Source organism: Heloderma suspectum, chromosome 11 (genome assembly GCF_057233095.1).
Source record: "Heloderma suspectum isolate Gila_16-S chromosome 11, 16-S_ref, whole genome shotgun sequence".
Classification (NCBI taxonomy): domain Eukaryota; kingdom Metazoa; phylum Chordata; class Lepidosauria; order Squamata; family Helodermatidae; genus Heloderma; species Heloderma suspectum.
The window spans coordinates 818375-833793 of record NC_139468.1 but is presented as its reverse complement, the minus strand read 5'-3'; the positions used below and the strand labels follow the sequence as shown (position 1 = coordinate 833793).

Below are 15419 nucleotides of genomic sequence, written 5' to 3'. Positions count from 1 at the left end.
CTTTCATCCATAACTTAGCCCTAGTATTGAAAACAGACTCCCTGGCTGAATTGCAATGAAGTCTTGGCACAAATTAAGTTATGGGGAGGAGGAGACAAGGAAAGCTTTCCAATTACAAGGAGAAGGCAGCATCTGTTTGATGAAGCTGGAGGATCGAAAAATGAGGCTTGGAGGGGAACAGAATGTGTGTGATCTAGTTGTCGTTTCCTTACCACAGGTGTGGCTGTGGCTGTTCTGCGTGCGCCATCTTGTTCCCCCAGGGGAGTCCCCTGGATCTTCCCACGAGCACATATTGCGCAAACCCTTTCCTCAGATGATCGTCAGCTCCTGCCCTCCCTGTGAGACTGCTCCAGGGGGCAGGAGATGACACTGTCCCAGAGCAGCAGCCGCAGCACCACCACCACCACCACGGGGCATTCTGCCTGCCCACCTGGGGAAACTGCTGGGGGTGCTGCAGCCTTGGTGAGTGGCTGTCTGTCACTGTTTCGTCAGAAGCTGCCAGGTGGGAGCCCAGGTAACTCTTCCCAGTTTGTGACAAGACAAGGCTGGTCTTTATTTCGTGCAAGATGTCTTTCTCCCTGCTGCCTCCTCTCTTCATGCTCCCTGAAGTTTACAGCATGTGCTCCTCCCCCCGCCCCTGCCATTAAAACATCCAAAACACATGATAAAAAGGAAAATGTGAATAACCCAGCAGTAGCAGTAAAAGCAGCCAGATCACGACGCCAGTGGTACCTTCTTTAGGAACCTTCCAGAATGCAACTCTAGGAAGCCAAATATGGAGACCCTTAGGGGTAGAGTTGCACAAATGGTAACAAAGTTTGAACCAAAGTTTCAGGATTTCTCTGGCTCTCCGCGGAGAGGAAGAGTAAATCTGAAGAACTGGGAAGGGATGGGGAGGAAGCTCTTTTCAACTTGGCTTTTGCTACCTGCTCTGGCTCCAGGTCCATCCAACTTTGGCCACGCCCAGAGCAGACATGCCCCACCCTTCACCCGCAAGGGGTCAAGCCCCTTCTGGGTGCCATTAGGCACTGCTAGGCACTCCCCCCACCCCCCCGGCTCTGCTTCCTGAACCTGAGGAGATTTGGCAACTGTGTTACCTCCAGATGCTCAACACGGAACTTTAAAAGTTACTTTTATTTAGCACATGCGCTCCTGTCTACACTCGAAAGGGGCATTGTGATGCTAAACGTTTGCCTGAAAATAGTGTAGACACACAGGTGAGCAAACAGTTTTGTTTAAATTGTCTCTGGTGGAAATTACTCTGGTGGAAATTACTTTGGCCACCACACATTGTGATCTATACAAGAGGGTGTGCTTTTGTTTAGGGTTTTCACCTTGGCTACTAATGTGAGGAAAGGCAGGGTATACATTTAAATAATAAACACACATACGTATATACATTAGTGGGGGCAGCACCTGAACATTTCTCTCCCCTCCCCATCCCCTTCTTGTTTCAATTTAGTCTGACAATGTTGTGGCAAATTTGTCTTTGGGTCTCCTGCATCCACATTCCATTTATTTATTTAAGCACAAATGGTTAAATTCACTTGGGAAATAAGAAAATTTAAATTCACTGGATTTTCTGACCTTTTGGCCATCAGTGACAGTAATATCGCATGTCCCCCTTCTGGAAGTGGCAAACGAGGTGTCTTGCAGACTCTGCCAGGCTTCTCTTTGGGGCCTGTTGTCTGAAGCCCTCTTGGTTGTCCTGCCTGGGTGACAGTCAGGATCATGATGAATTGTCTCCAACTGTGGCCTCAGATTGTTTTTTACTATTTAATTTAGTTTCTTCCTGTGCTTGGATGAACAGGGCCCTGTTATGGATTTCTGATCTAATGTACACCAGCAGGTTGGAAGAACAGGTCTTAGCATATGGTGGAAATTAGAGAGGGGAGATCAATGGGGTGAAGGTCATGATCCCTCCACGCCTGGCACTGGTGTCCATGGACTCTTTCTGCCCCTTGCAGACCTCAGGCTGCCTCCTCCCTGAATCCAAGTGGATGCCACACACAGGAATCAGGCCAAGCCCCACAGCCCCACATATAAAAGGTGAGGGCGGTACCCACGTTGCATTTTAGGCTTTCTCAGCAAATGTGCATTTATTGAGTGTCTGATCGGAAAGCCGCTCTGCTAACAGACCAGAGGGCAGACTGGAACCTGGCTGGCTGGCTGGCCAGCTGCCATTTTATCTGTCAACATCATTTTTGAAACTATTCTCAGTGCTGAAAAAAACAACAGACTCTTGTTCGCGGGGATGTACCCAAAATATGCACATCAGGGCAAAGGTTCCAAGAATAGGTGTGTGTGTGTGAGGGGCAATTCTAACGATTAAACGTCACACACCCCTGGAACCTGTGGCTTTATAGCTGTGGATGGCAGGGTGAGGGATTCCAACGTTTCAGTGAAGGACAAACATGGCTACATCAGGAAGTGCCTCAGCAACAAGAGCGAAAGCCAGAGAGCCCCTTCCCGGGACAGCGGCCGCTTCTTTGGACAAGGGATTGTTTCCCCCTGTATCTCGTTGACAAGACATGGCTTGCTGCAAGAGTCGTGTCAATAAAATTTACCTCAGGGATACTTTGTGACTTACAAGTTTTAAGTTCCTTGGCTGGAGGTAGGCACAACCGGAGAGAATGAAGGTTTCTAAATGCTTACACTGGCCCCGAGACCACAGAGATGTAAATACTCAGAGGCCGAGGAGAAGGGTCACCACTTTCACCAGGCAACTTGGTTTCCACCCAGGAGAAGCAAAAGCATGCTTTCACCATCGGAGAGGGTGGGAAACGTCCAGGTTGCATCAAGCAGGTGGGGAGAATCTCCCACTCACTGCAGCCCACAGCTGTCACAGAATATTTCATATCTTATTTTTTTGTGATTGCTGCTTGAGCAGAAGAAGACATGCCACCAGAACAGCAATGAGTTGGTCAACAAAGCCGAAAGCTCAGCATTTACACGACGCTTTGTGAGTGTTCAAAAGCACTTCTTCCACCAAACCTGCCATGACTCGTCTTTGAAGGAGAAGGAGACGACGACGACATTTATATTCTGGCTTTTTTCCTCTTGCAAGGAACCCAAGGCAGCTTACATGATTCTCCTCCTCTTCATTTTATCCTCACAACAACTCTGTAAGGTAGGTTAGGCTGAGAGTCAGTGACTGTCCATAAGAACATAAAACATAAGAGCCCCGATGGTGGATCAGACCAAGGGTCCATCTAGCCCAGCGTTCTGTTCACACAGTGGCCAACCAGCTGTTGACCAGGAACCCCCAAGCAAGACACGAGCACAACAGCACCCTCCTGCCTGGGCTCCCCAGCCGCTGGTGTAGACAGGCATGCTGCCTCTGATCCTGGAGGTAGCACATAGCCATCAGGATGAGTAGCCATGGATACTGTAGCCTTCCCCTACAGGAATTTGTCCAACCCCCTTTTAAAGCCCTCCAGATTGGTAGCCATCCCAAAGAGACGCAGTGAGCTTCAGGGCTGAGTGGGGACTAGGACCTGCGTCTCCCCAGCTCCAGTCCAACACTCTAACCACTACACCACACTGGCTCTGTGAAGTTGCTAGGTATTCAGTTCTGCCTGGAGTCTGCTCCCCCCCCCATTGCATGGAAGAATCTCTTTCCAAAATCTGGGGCAGTGTGTGGTTAGTCCACGGAATCCTCTTAGATGGCATCCAACTGCCCCAAGGGAGACAAGGGAGCGGAAACAGCAATCTGTAGAGCTTTTGCAGGAAGTTCCCACCAACCACACGGTAATTTTATTTATTACATTTCTATAGTGCCCAATAGCTGAAGCTCTCTTTTAATTTTATTAAATGTCTGCTTGAAAACATGCAGTTTTGTAATTGTGACCATAGAGAATTAAGCCCATGTGGGTCTGGAGACAATGTGTGCACCTCTCGCTCATCAGACATCATTGCAGAGAGCAAGTGCCCAAAGTGGGGTCCCAAGGCTTGATGAAAAGAATGCAGATGCTCCAGCAGTCCCTCATTTCTTTCCTAAAGAACCTCAGAAGAGCCCTGATGCTGGATCAGGCCAAGGGTCCATCTCGTCCAGCATTCTGATCACTGTGGCCGGCCAGATGCCCCAGTGGGAAGCCCACAAGAAGGACACAAGGGCAACAGCCCCCTCCCACTCGTGTTCCCAGCCACTGGGGTACAGAGGCTCGCTGCCCCTGCTACTGGAGATAGCACATGGCACCCTTCCCACTCACTCTGTCTGGTCCCTACAGGGGAGATCTGGGGATGTCACTTAAAAGTCTCTGCTTTCTCTCCCTCATCTTTAGGAACTTAACCTCTTGAGTGGAGGGTGATGCAACTTGAGAAATGCCTGGAAAGGCATGCTTGCCTGAGCCCTCCTCAGCTCCCAGAGGAAGCAGCTGTCTTATTCATCCCACTATTTGTCCATCTGGATCGATATTGCCGACTGCACTCACTGGCAGCAATGGCTCTCCACAGTTTCAAAGTGGCGTCTTCCCCAGCCCGCTCTGGAGATGCCAGGATTTGGCTGTATCCCTGAGCCACCATCCTTCCCCCACCATCGAGTGCCATTGCATGCAGCTGGTGAGAGTCTCTTTGACCTTCTAATTAAGTAAGTATGATAACATGTTATAGGGCCATGACAGTTTTCTAGTACAATTTTCTACAGTTGTATACATGGCTTATTAAGCATAGTGGTTCTCTTGAGCATGGCATCCAATCTGCTTTTAAATCGTGTAGGGGGCCCCCAAAGTCGCCTCACAGAGGCCATTTCCATCCTAAGCCGCCCACTTTCCCAGTTAGAGCACACACCCTGTCCCGTCCCCCCCCCCAGAAGAGGTTGCCCTTCTCTGGTTCAAATGCTACACATTTTGCACACAGAAAGCCTCTTAATTTAGGACTGAGGCTACACACGCTTTAGAGAATGAGTCTGCAAGCAGCATGTATGCGTCTTAATGCAATTCTTGTACAGTGCCGGTCCTTGAGGATCTCAGCTATTGTGGTTATGTGTGTGATTATTATTTTTGTGCCATGTGCCTTTTACTGCTTGAAGATGCCCTGGGAGGGAAGCCAGTTTGGCAGGGGCTTCCCAGTTCCTCTACACATACATGAATTGTGTTGATGTTACGGGGCGGCTCTCTCTTTGATCCTTGTCAGTGGGGAAAACACCCCTTTAACAGGCATGGTAAGCTTGGAATCTTAATTTATAGTATTTTACCATTTGATGGTCTTCTTAAGACATTACAAGTGATTAAAAGGACCATAACAGATAAATGCAGCCTTTAAAGCTACTCATGCATTCTTAATGGACAGCCTGTTAATCTGAGGTCTAGGTCATGAATTTGAATGCTCTTCACTAAACACCTCTTTGGCAAAGAAAGCCAATTTCCCCTTAGGGTAAACTGTAATTCATTAATTGTAATTAAATTAAACATCTGTGACTAACTGGGAATCCCAATTTGTCTCCTGTGCAGGGCACAATTGCTACTTCTTGGCTGTCTTGTCTCTTTTTGTTTTCTGCAGAGACAGGAAAAGGAGGTGGCCAGGCTGGCTGGAGGTGACAGGTGGGGAGGCAGGAGTCCAGGGAAAACACCCCCCCTCCCCTTTTCAGCTCTTGGAGGGTATGTCAAGAAAGACCGACATTTCCAGTCTACCATCTATATATCCATGGGAAACATTACAGTAATATAAAATACAGAGATAAAATGTTGCGGGCTTCACCTGTGTTTTGATCACATGAAATGCATCCAAGGAGAGAGAGGTGGTGGTAGCATAAGAGACAGATTGTGCTAGCTGTCAAAAGTGCTTGGTCCTAAATGTTCAATGGCCTACATCAGAGAGCCATCCCATAATGTCTATTATGAGCCTACTCCTGAAAGCTCAGAATGCAGCTGATGCTGTGAAGAGGCGGTGCAAGCAGTTGCTGTCTGGAAGTTAATCATATTTCTGCACAGACATTTTGTCTCTTCTTCCCAAGTAGCCAAAATGCTTGCATCACGCGTGTGAATATTTGAGGACACTGTTTGTTCTCTTGAATGTATTTCAGTAGCCTAACATTACAGAGTCCTCAGGAGAGGTGGGAACGGTCACAGCCACAAAGCGATTTTCCTACATGACACAGCTTCGAGCAAGAGCAGTTGCATACCAGAGCGACTGCCGATCATTTGAAGGTGTGGATGTTTGCACATTCACACACACACACACACACACACACACACTGGGCAATGCTCTTGTAGTGATAGTTCAGCTGCGAGATGCGTTTACAAAAGTTCAGCTACAGCTTCCCAGCATCTGCACCGCAGGGACACGTCCCTACTTACAGCAACTGTTATGGGTCCCCCTTGAAGCAAGAAAATATTTCAAGAGAACAGGTCAGAGAGAAATAAACATTCAGAAACTGAATTTGGATAATATTTGGAGAGAGTGAGCGAGTGAGAGAGCGCCGACGCACTTTCATAGAGGGCTGAATGATTTTCCAGGCAAGAGCTAGGGCGACATAGATGGCGTGGGCTCCTTTGTTTAATGAGACCTTCAGTCATTGTCATCTGGGGAAAAAATAAAATAAACACACACCGACATGCATTCTCTGCAGACTCCATAAATTCCTGCAAAACCCACAGCAAAAACAAAAAGAAAGAAAGAAAGTCCAGGTGGAAGAGAAGGTGGAGAAGCAATTAGCAGCATGATGCAATAACTCTGTTACGGAACAATTGGTGCAAGCAGGGAAATCAGGAAATGTCAGCAAAGCTAAAGCACAATGGCCATGCACACTCCACCAAGATGGCTGGGAGGTGAATCTAGCCGCTGTTTATGAGAAAGGAGATTGGGGAGGGGTTAGGGTTAGGAGGCGCCAAGCACTACATGCTCAAGCTGCCGAGAGGCCTGCAACAGCCGCTCCTCTCTGCTCTGCCCCATCAGTGCCCCAGCACAGGGCTGCCCTTGAAAACCATGAGCTCCAGCTGGCGCAAAACGCCCTCCAGCCTGCCTTGTGGCCCTCACTGACTCCCAGCCTAACCTACCTCACAGGGTTGTTGTGAGGATAAAATGGAGAAGAGGGCGACCAGGTAAGCCACTGTGGGCTCCTTGGAGGAAAGGCAGGATATAAATGTAATAAATAAATAATAAATAAATAATAATAAATGGGTCCCTCTCAGCACCAGGGGTCATGTCTGGAGGATGAGACAACTGTGAGTTAGAGGCACAACTCTGACATTCCGACTAGAATGATTTTCCCTGGCTTCTGCTTGAATTCTGTTACGATTACTTATGTGCTTGTGCCTCCCTTCCTCCCAGGGGCTCAGGAGGAGCTCACAGAGCCCCTGCCCTCATCCACAGATCCACCGTGCGAGGCAGTGGGGCTGAGCGACCACGAGGAGCCCAAGATCACACAGTGAACTTCACAGCTGAGTGAGGATTTGATGGTGCTCTGTTGATCATAAGTTATTTTGCATGCTACTATTTTCTCCCCTTTTTTCAGTTGTTTAAAATAGCTCATGTCTGTGTGTATTTTGTTAGCACTATAATCTGCCCTGGGCCTTAAGACATAGCGGGAAGGTAGGCTAGAAATTAGAGAAGGCATCAAGTAATGATTTCAGGAAACAAACCTCACATGTACTGGCAGCTGGAAAATGCCCCTGCTGATGCAGCCGGAGCGCCACCGGGCTGTGCCAGCCCCTAGGGTTCCAGATGGCAGAGGGGCTCGTGAGCAGAAACCTGCCTCATTGATCCAGTGAGTCCAGGCTTGATTTGGTGCACAATGCGGGATGGGGGGATCTGGGCCCTCCTCCAACCCCCAGCGGGCTCCACATTGGGTTGGCAATGCCTGGGGACTCTGTTCTTGAGCTACCTGGCGACCACCTGCTTTGATCATGACAAAATGGCAGGAGGAGGAGGCTGCAGAGAGAAAAGGGCCTGCAGGAGAGGCCACCACCACCACCGGGGAAGAGGCGGGCCTGCTGCTGCTGGGCCTGCTGCCGCCGCCGCCACCACCACCACCAGGCCTTCCCTGCAGACTTCTGCCTGGCAGACCGCCAGTCCCTGCAGGACCAGGCCCCCAGGTACCGAGCCAGCTGTGCTGCTCCACCTGCCCTCCCTGGAGGGGCTACATAAGCCGGCTGGCTGAGGTGGCCTGGGAGAGCCAGGGCCTGCAGGAGAGGCCACCACCACCAGGGAAGAGGTGGGCCTGCTGCTGCTGGGCCTGCCGCCGCCGCCACCACCACCAGGCCTCCCTGTGGACTCCTGCCTGGCATTTTTAAGGGGATTTTTAATTTTTTTTAATTGTTTTTTGTTGTTGTTTCTGGGGGGGTTTGTTGTGTTTTTAGGGGTGGGTAGCCTGCCTGATAGGCGGGAGCGAGGGGGCATGTGTCCACCTGATGGAGGCAGTGGGGGGAGTGTTGGGGGCCAGAACATCCCGAGGCTGGGCGGCAGGCGCTGGCGGAGCGCTAGGGGCAGGCCATGCCAGGGAAGGGGAACAAGGGAGAGATGTGTAGTATCTGTCCCCTGCTCCGGGCCTGTCCAGAGCCAAAGGATGGCTGGGGGAGGCGTGACCCCATCTTCTGGCCTTCGTTTGCTGCTCTGCAATGCCAGGTCTGTTACCCAGAAAACCTCCCTCCATGACATGATCCTGGATGAGGGTGCAGACCTGGCATGTATTACGGAGACCTGGCTGGCCGAGGCTGCTGCTCCAACCCTTGCAGCCATGTGTCCAGCTGGATTTTCGTATGCACAGCAGCCGAGGGCTGGGGATCGGGGCGGGGGAGTGGCTGTTATCTACCGAGAGTCCTTGGTCTTCACCAGACCCCCTCTCCGGGAGACCAAGGTTGTTGAGTGCATGTACTGGAGGTTGGGCCCGAAGGGCAGTCTGGGGATTCTGCTCGTGTACCGTCCACCCCGCTGCACGACTGACTCCCTGGCCGAGGTGCTTGAGGTGGTCTCTGATGTGCGTGTACAGTCCCCTAACTTACTGGTGTTGGGGGACTTCAACGTACATTCGGAGGCCATCCTCACAGGAGCACCTCGGGACTTCATGGAGACCATGGCCTCCTGGGAGCTGCACCATATTCTAACTGGGCCCACCCATGTAGCCGGTCATGCACTAGACCTTGTGTTTATTTCTGGAGAAGTGGGGAGTGATCTGGAAGTCGGGGGTATATCCACCACCCCCTTGTCATGGTCAGATCACTATCTGGTGATGTTGGACTTCTCGGTTCCACAACCCCTCCGCAGGGGTGGAGGACCCATTAAAATGGTCCGCCCCAGGCGTCTTACGGATCCAAATGGATTCCTGAACGCGCTTGGGGATTCTCTGGGGCATGCCAACGGCCACTCGGTCGAGACCCTGGTGGGTGGCTGGAATGCCGCAATCACTGGGGCATTAGGTCAGGTGGCTCCGAAATGCCCTCTCCCCCTGAACAGGGCTCGGACTGCACCATGGTTCAGTCCGCGGTTACGAGCTCTGAAACAGGAAGTGAGACGGCTAGAGCGCTGGTGGCGGAAGTCTCGCTCCAAAAACGATCAGACACGGGCTAGAGCTGTATCTTCGGCCTATCACGTGGCGGTGAAGGCAGCAAAAAAGGAATATTATGCTGCCTCCATCGCGTCTGCAGAGTGCTGCCCCAGGAGGCTGTTCCAAGTGGTCCGGAGCCTGGTCGGTCCTGTGGCTCCGGAACCACTGGAGCATTCTAAGGCCTCCTGTGAGGCTTTGGCAAGGCACTTTGCAGATAAAATTGATCAGATTAGGTGTGTTACTCTGCACACTGTGGATACAGTTAGTGAGCAAGAGGTGGCCTGTGGCAAACCGGTTTTGTGGGATCGGTTCCAGCTTCTTCCTCCTGATGAAGTGGACAAGGTGCTTTCATCTGTAAGGCCAACCACCTGCTTACTTGATCCTTGCCCATCTTGGCTCATTATGAGCTGCAGAGAGAGACTGGGTGAGGGGATCAAGGCGGTGGTGAACGCCTCCCTTGAGGAGGGAGTGATGCCATCAGCCCTCAAGGAGGCAGTGATAAGACCGCTCTTAAAGAAGCCCTCCTTGGATCCTCAAGTTCTGAACAACTTTCGCCCAGTCTCAAATCTGCCATTTTTGGGCAAGGTGATTGAGCGGGTGGTGGCGGTGCAGTTGAAGGCACACTTGGAAGAAACTGATTGTCTAGACCCATTTCAGTCGGGCTTCAGGCTTGGGCATGGGACAGAAACGGCCTTGGTCGCCTTGGTTGATGATATGAGGAGGGCTCTGGATAGGGGTGAATGCTCCTTCCTTGTTCTCCTCGACCTCTCAGCGGCTTTTGATACCGCTGACCACGGTATCCTCCTGGACCGCCTGGAGGGGTTGGGCATTGGAGACACCGTATTACGGTGGTTCCGGTCCTTCCTCTCCGGCAGGTACCAGAGGGTAGCACTGGGAGAGGAAGTTACAGACCCGTGGCCACTCACTTGTGGGGTGCCACAGGGTTCCATCCTCTCCCCGATGCTATTTAACGTCTATGTGAAGGCGCTGGGGGCTATCATCAGGAGGTTTGGGGTGCGGTGTCATCAATATGATGTTGATTGTTGAGACCCTTCCCCACTCCGACATTCTGCCCCTCTTCCAAACCCTGGCCTTGGTCTGCCCTGTGCAGAGTGAGTGTTCAAGGCTTGCAAGGGCAATGCAAACCCATCGAGAGCTCGAGTGGTCCAGGGAGACCCTGTGAGGAGTGGAAGAGGCACAGCGCATGGCTTGACTGGAGAGAAGGGTCAAGCTGGGGCAGGGGTGGGGGGGATGGAAATTGCCCATCTCAGATCAAGGTGGCACAAGGTCCGCTGTGTTAATTACCATTTCTGAACACAAAAACGTCTACTAACAGTAAAGCAGGCAACATTACAAGACACATAACAACGCAGTCCTTGCCCAATGACTTGAGAGCCCAGCTAGCTTCCTAGCAAAAATGTTTGGGGTGGGGCTTGTAGTTGATGACTGACTTTGGTTCCCTCTCCATAAATACATGACCAGCACACCCTAATGGCAGTGGCAGGCATGGCTCTGGAGGAAATATGAGAGGAATAAATATTTGAACCATGGAAGATAATGCCAGAAAGACGACAAGTGTTATTTGGAACCACAACTGCTCTTGCTGACAAGCCCTGCCTTGTGACAACTGACTCCCTGTGGCCTGCTGGGGCTTGATCCCTGCTTTGGTAAGCTGGCCTTGGCAGCTGCTACTCAACACATGAAACAGGACGAAACCCAAAGAGTTTCAGTCATTCTCACATTGCAGAATGCAACACTTCTTTGTGGATGAGTGTGGACTCAGCTGTGCACACAGACAGGCAACATGGGAATTGTAGTTTGACAATGGAACCAATTGCCTAGAGGGGTAGTGTGCTCTCCCAGACTGGAAGATCATGAGAACATAAGAAGAGCATGCTGGATCAGACCAAGGGCCCATCTAGTCCAGCATTCCGTTCACACAGTGGCCAACCAACTGCCCACAGGAAAACCACAAGCAGGACAGGAGTGCAACAGCTCCTTCCCGCCCATGTTCCCCAGCAACTGGTGCACATAGGCATCCTGCCTCTGGTACTGGAGGTAGCACCCAGCCATCAGGACTAGTAGCCATGGATCGCCTTCTCCTCCAGGAATTTGTCCAACCCCCTTTTAAAGGGGGTTTTAAACCCCCAGGGCCTGCAGGAGAAGCTGCCACCATTGGGGAAGAGGCGTGCCTGCTGCTGCTGCACCGCTGCTGCCACCACTATCACTACTGTGGACTCCTGCCTGGCATTATTTTTAAGGGGATTTTTAATTGTTTTGTTTTTGTTTTTGTTTTAATTTCTGGGGGATTTTGTTGTGTTTTTAGGGGTGGGTAGCCTCCTCCTCCAAGTCATTCATAACAATGTTGAAGAGCACTGGGCCCAGGACTGAGCCCTGCGGTACCCCACTCGTTGCCTCTCCCCAGTTTGAGAAGGCCCCATTGAGAAGCACTCTTTGAGTCCGATTCTGTAGCCAACTGTGGATCCACCGGATCGTTGTTTCATCCAGCCCACTTTGAGCTAGTTTGCTCATCAGGGTATCATGGGGCACTTTGTCGAAAGCTTTGCCGAAGTCGAGGGATATGATGTCCACAGCATTCCCACAGTTCACAAGGGAGGTGACTTGATCAAAAAATGAGATCAGATTCGTCCGGCAGGACTTGTTTTTGACAAATCCATGTTGGCTTCCAGATGGATTGCTTTGTCATCTGCTCCAGAATTTCCCCAGGGATTGATGTCAGACTGACTGGTCTGTAGTTCCCAGGTTCCTCCTTTTTACCCTTTTTGAAGATAGGGACAACGTTAGCCCTCCTCCAGTCATCTGGCACTTCCCCCGTCCTCCATGATTTCTCAAAGAGAATAGACAGCGGTTCTGAGAGTTCTTCTGCCAGTTCCTATATTACTCTAGGATGCAGTTCATCTGGCCCTGGAGACTGGAACTCATTCAAAGTAATTAGGTGTTCCTTGACCATATGCCTATCGATCTCAAGCCGCAATCCTGCCCCTTCATATTGCAATAGTAATGATTAGAAATACAGAGTAGGCTTGGGCAGACACAGTTCACCAAGCACTACTCTGTTTCCCAGCTGTGTTTTATCTGCTGCTATGATCTTTTCATATTTCCATCCCTTCTCCCTCTATGATACATTTATCTCATAACAACTCCTTGAAATATCTGTAGAAGCAGCACACCAACATTTCTCCTCCCCCTCTTTAAAAGTTAGGGAGCATCTGTAAAATAAACCAGCAAGAAATCATGGGCACACATGAGAAAGCACCCCTTTCTCCAAAAAAGAACGAATGAAACACATCCTAATAGTTTGGCCAGACCGTCCCTCTAGGTCTTGGGGAGGCGCCTGCCTTCTTCCTATATTTGATCAATTCCAATTCCGGATGAGTGCTTTTAACTGATTTTAAACAAGAGCACTTAATTCTGAGTAAACTAGCATAACATTTCCTCACCTTACAGTGGCACACCGTACAAGGATGTGCTCGACTGGCCCTACTGTGAGAGGGTGAAGGTATACACCCCCTGTATGCCTTGCCCTTGGATTTGCACCCAGACTGCTTTCTCCTTCTGCAGTTGCTGACGGGACCACCCTCAATCACAAGGCCACCCTTTCTCCAGCAACTAGGCTCGCCATTGCAAGAACCGGGAGGCCCAACAGGAATACCCATCTGGACACGGAACGTGTCCTCCGCCATGCCTCAATGGAGACCGCCCGCCTGCTGCATAGGATGGATCAGGATGCCGACTCCTTCCACCGATTCATGGGGCGTATGATGGAGGATGTCCTTCATGTGCGCAGGCACCGAGAAGCGGTATCTTCCTTGGATAAGCGGTGCCTCCTGCTGCAGGCCCTTGTGGGAAAAGTTGTGGGTGACACCCATTGAAGCTGCCACAGGGCAGAGAAGGCACCCACACCCCATACCCTAAGCCTCAGAAATTTCCCCCTGACAGACAGAACTTGTCCCCTGAGAGCAGAACTTGGAGACAGTTCATTTTGTAACAAGCATTTTACTGACAACAATAAACATTTCGAACCACATTGTGTCCTTCCCACGGCGTGGTGCCTCTGCTTACTGTGGAGGCGGTTGCCTCCGCAGCACATCCGTCCTCCTTCCACGACCCCTCCTGCAGCGCTGGTCAAGAGCTGCCACCACTGGGAGGAGGAGGAGGGCAAGGAGGAGAGGACATGCAGACAGAGAGTCTGGCTGAGCCCACCATGTGTGAGGGAGGAGAATGTATATCTTGCAGACTGTCACCTTTGTGGCAGGGAGGGGTTGATCAAGACTCAGAGACTGGGGCAGCAACTGGTGATCCTCCCTCTTCTCGTTGCTCTGAAATGCTCAGGGGGATGTGTGAAGAAGACATGATGCCACTTATAGGAGAAGGTGGCCCATTGAGCACAGCTGGGCTTACTTCTGAGTAGACAGGCATAGGATTGCGATGTTCCCCACTACAAGGGCTGGGTAGTTACACAACATGATGGCATAGACGGTACTTTCTTCTGCACTCCAGTTACCAAACATCACCTGGAGCATGAACAGTGCTCCCAGGTGCTTCTCTACCAGTTCTCTAAAGTAGGGGTGTGGGAGGGCCCCGTTGCTGTTACTGCCCCTTTCAATGGGGCACACTCAATGCACCAACACATACAGTGGCCGCACCCTGCACCCTGGGGAGTACTTACATGACACATGCACTGCATTGCGCAGAAAACGAAAGGCATTGACAAGGTTGGTGGGCACCGTCATCCCCCCCCCCCCCCCCGGGACCAGGGCCCTGTCTACATGGCACCACTTTCACCCTTCATTCCGTCGCAACTGCACAGCACTGCAGCTTCAAATTAGCTTCTGCTGCGATACACTCGTAATTTACTGCGGGCTTCTCCAACAGACTCCACCACGCCCTTTTTATGTCATTATATGTTAATGCGCAGCTTGCAGGCCCGTGAGGATGAGGCGCAACACTTCAGTGGCTGTTTTGTATTTAGGGGTTCTGCTGTGTCTGTCCTTCCCTCGGTAGGCAAAATGTGGATGATCTGTGCTCCTTCATTTCCACGCCAGCCTGAGACTATCACGATGGTTCTCACTCACCCAAGGCATGAGAGGTACATGCCTACCCATCACTCCAAAATGGTGACAGGAGTGAAGTTGGTCTTCCCCCTAGGGATGTCAGAGAACTCCACCACGGATCTCGGTGAGGCTGAATGCCAGTGCATTTGGCCCCCCGAAATCCGTGGCGGAACGAAGCCCCCGCCCCACGAAAGGCGCGCGAAACGGAGCACTGTCCTGCTGCCTTCTGCGCTGACTTGCGAATGGCGGCCGCACTGCGGCCGCCATTCGCTTCCTCATCATAGCTGTGATAGGCTACGTAAATAATTACGTAGCCTATCATGGCTAACACAGGGACGCCATTTGCATCCCTGCGGAGGCCGTGATAGGCTATGTAAGTATTTACATAGCCTATCACAGCAAGCTAAAAAAACAACAACAGCGTACACAAATGGTGGCGGCTATGGCGGCCGCCATTTGCGTTCCCTTTTTTTTGCTGTTTTAGCCTACGTAAATATTTACGTAGGCTAAAACGGCAGGGAAAAAGGGGGAACGCAAATGGCGTAGTGAGTGCTAGTTGCGTTCCCCTTTTTTTCCACTGTAATAGCTTACATAAATATTTACGTAGGCTAAAACAGTGAAAAAAAGGGAACGCAAATGGCAGCCGCCATAGCTGCCGCCATTTGTGTACGCTGTTTCCCCCCCCCCCCCCCGCCGCAGGCTGCCTAGCGGCCGGATGTCCAGCTGCAGGTGGCCCCGGCCAGCGGCTCTGTGGATTCTATGTGGAGCGGAGCCGGCCAGATTAGGATTTTGGGGGGAGGTACGGAGCGCCTCCCCCCCACTGCGAATCACCCCGTCGAATAGGTAAGTGTCTTTCGTACATC

General features: G+C 51.2%; 1 protein-coding gene across 10 annotated transcripts in view; it reads left to right on the top strand.

The window, feature by feature from the left end:
- The window catches only part of WDR72 (WD repeat domain 72), a 215406-nt gene extending 200437 nt beyond the window's left edge, over positions 1-14969 (top strand). The window contains exons 21-24 of one of the 10 annotated variants that reach the window (XR_014785270.1): positions 2891-3130; positions 4284-7383; positions 10964-11148; positions 13064-14964. Coding sequence is in view for 4 of the 10 variants with exons in the window: in XM_084816462.1 (XP_084672588.1) it covers positions 2891-3130; positions 4284-4310 (267 nt within the window). In the remaining 6 variants the exon portion in view is untranslated. Of the gene's footprint in view, positions 1-2890; positions 3131-4283; positions 7384-10963 lie in introns of those variants that run through there. The other 9 variants (XR_014785267.1, XR_014785268.1, XR_014785272.1 and 6 more) reach the window with 9 other exon arrangements.
- Positions 14970-15419: the final 450 nt, after the last annotated feature.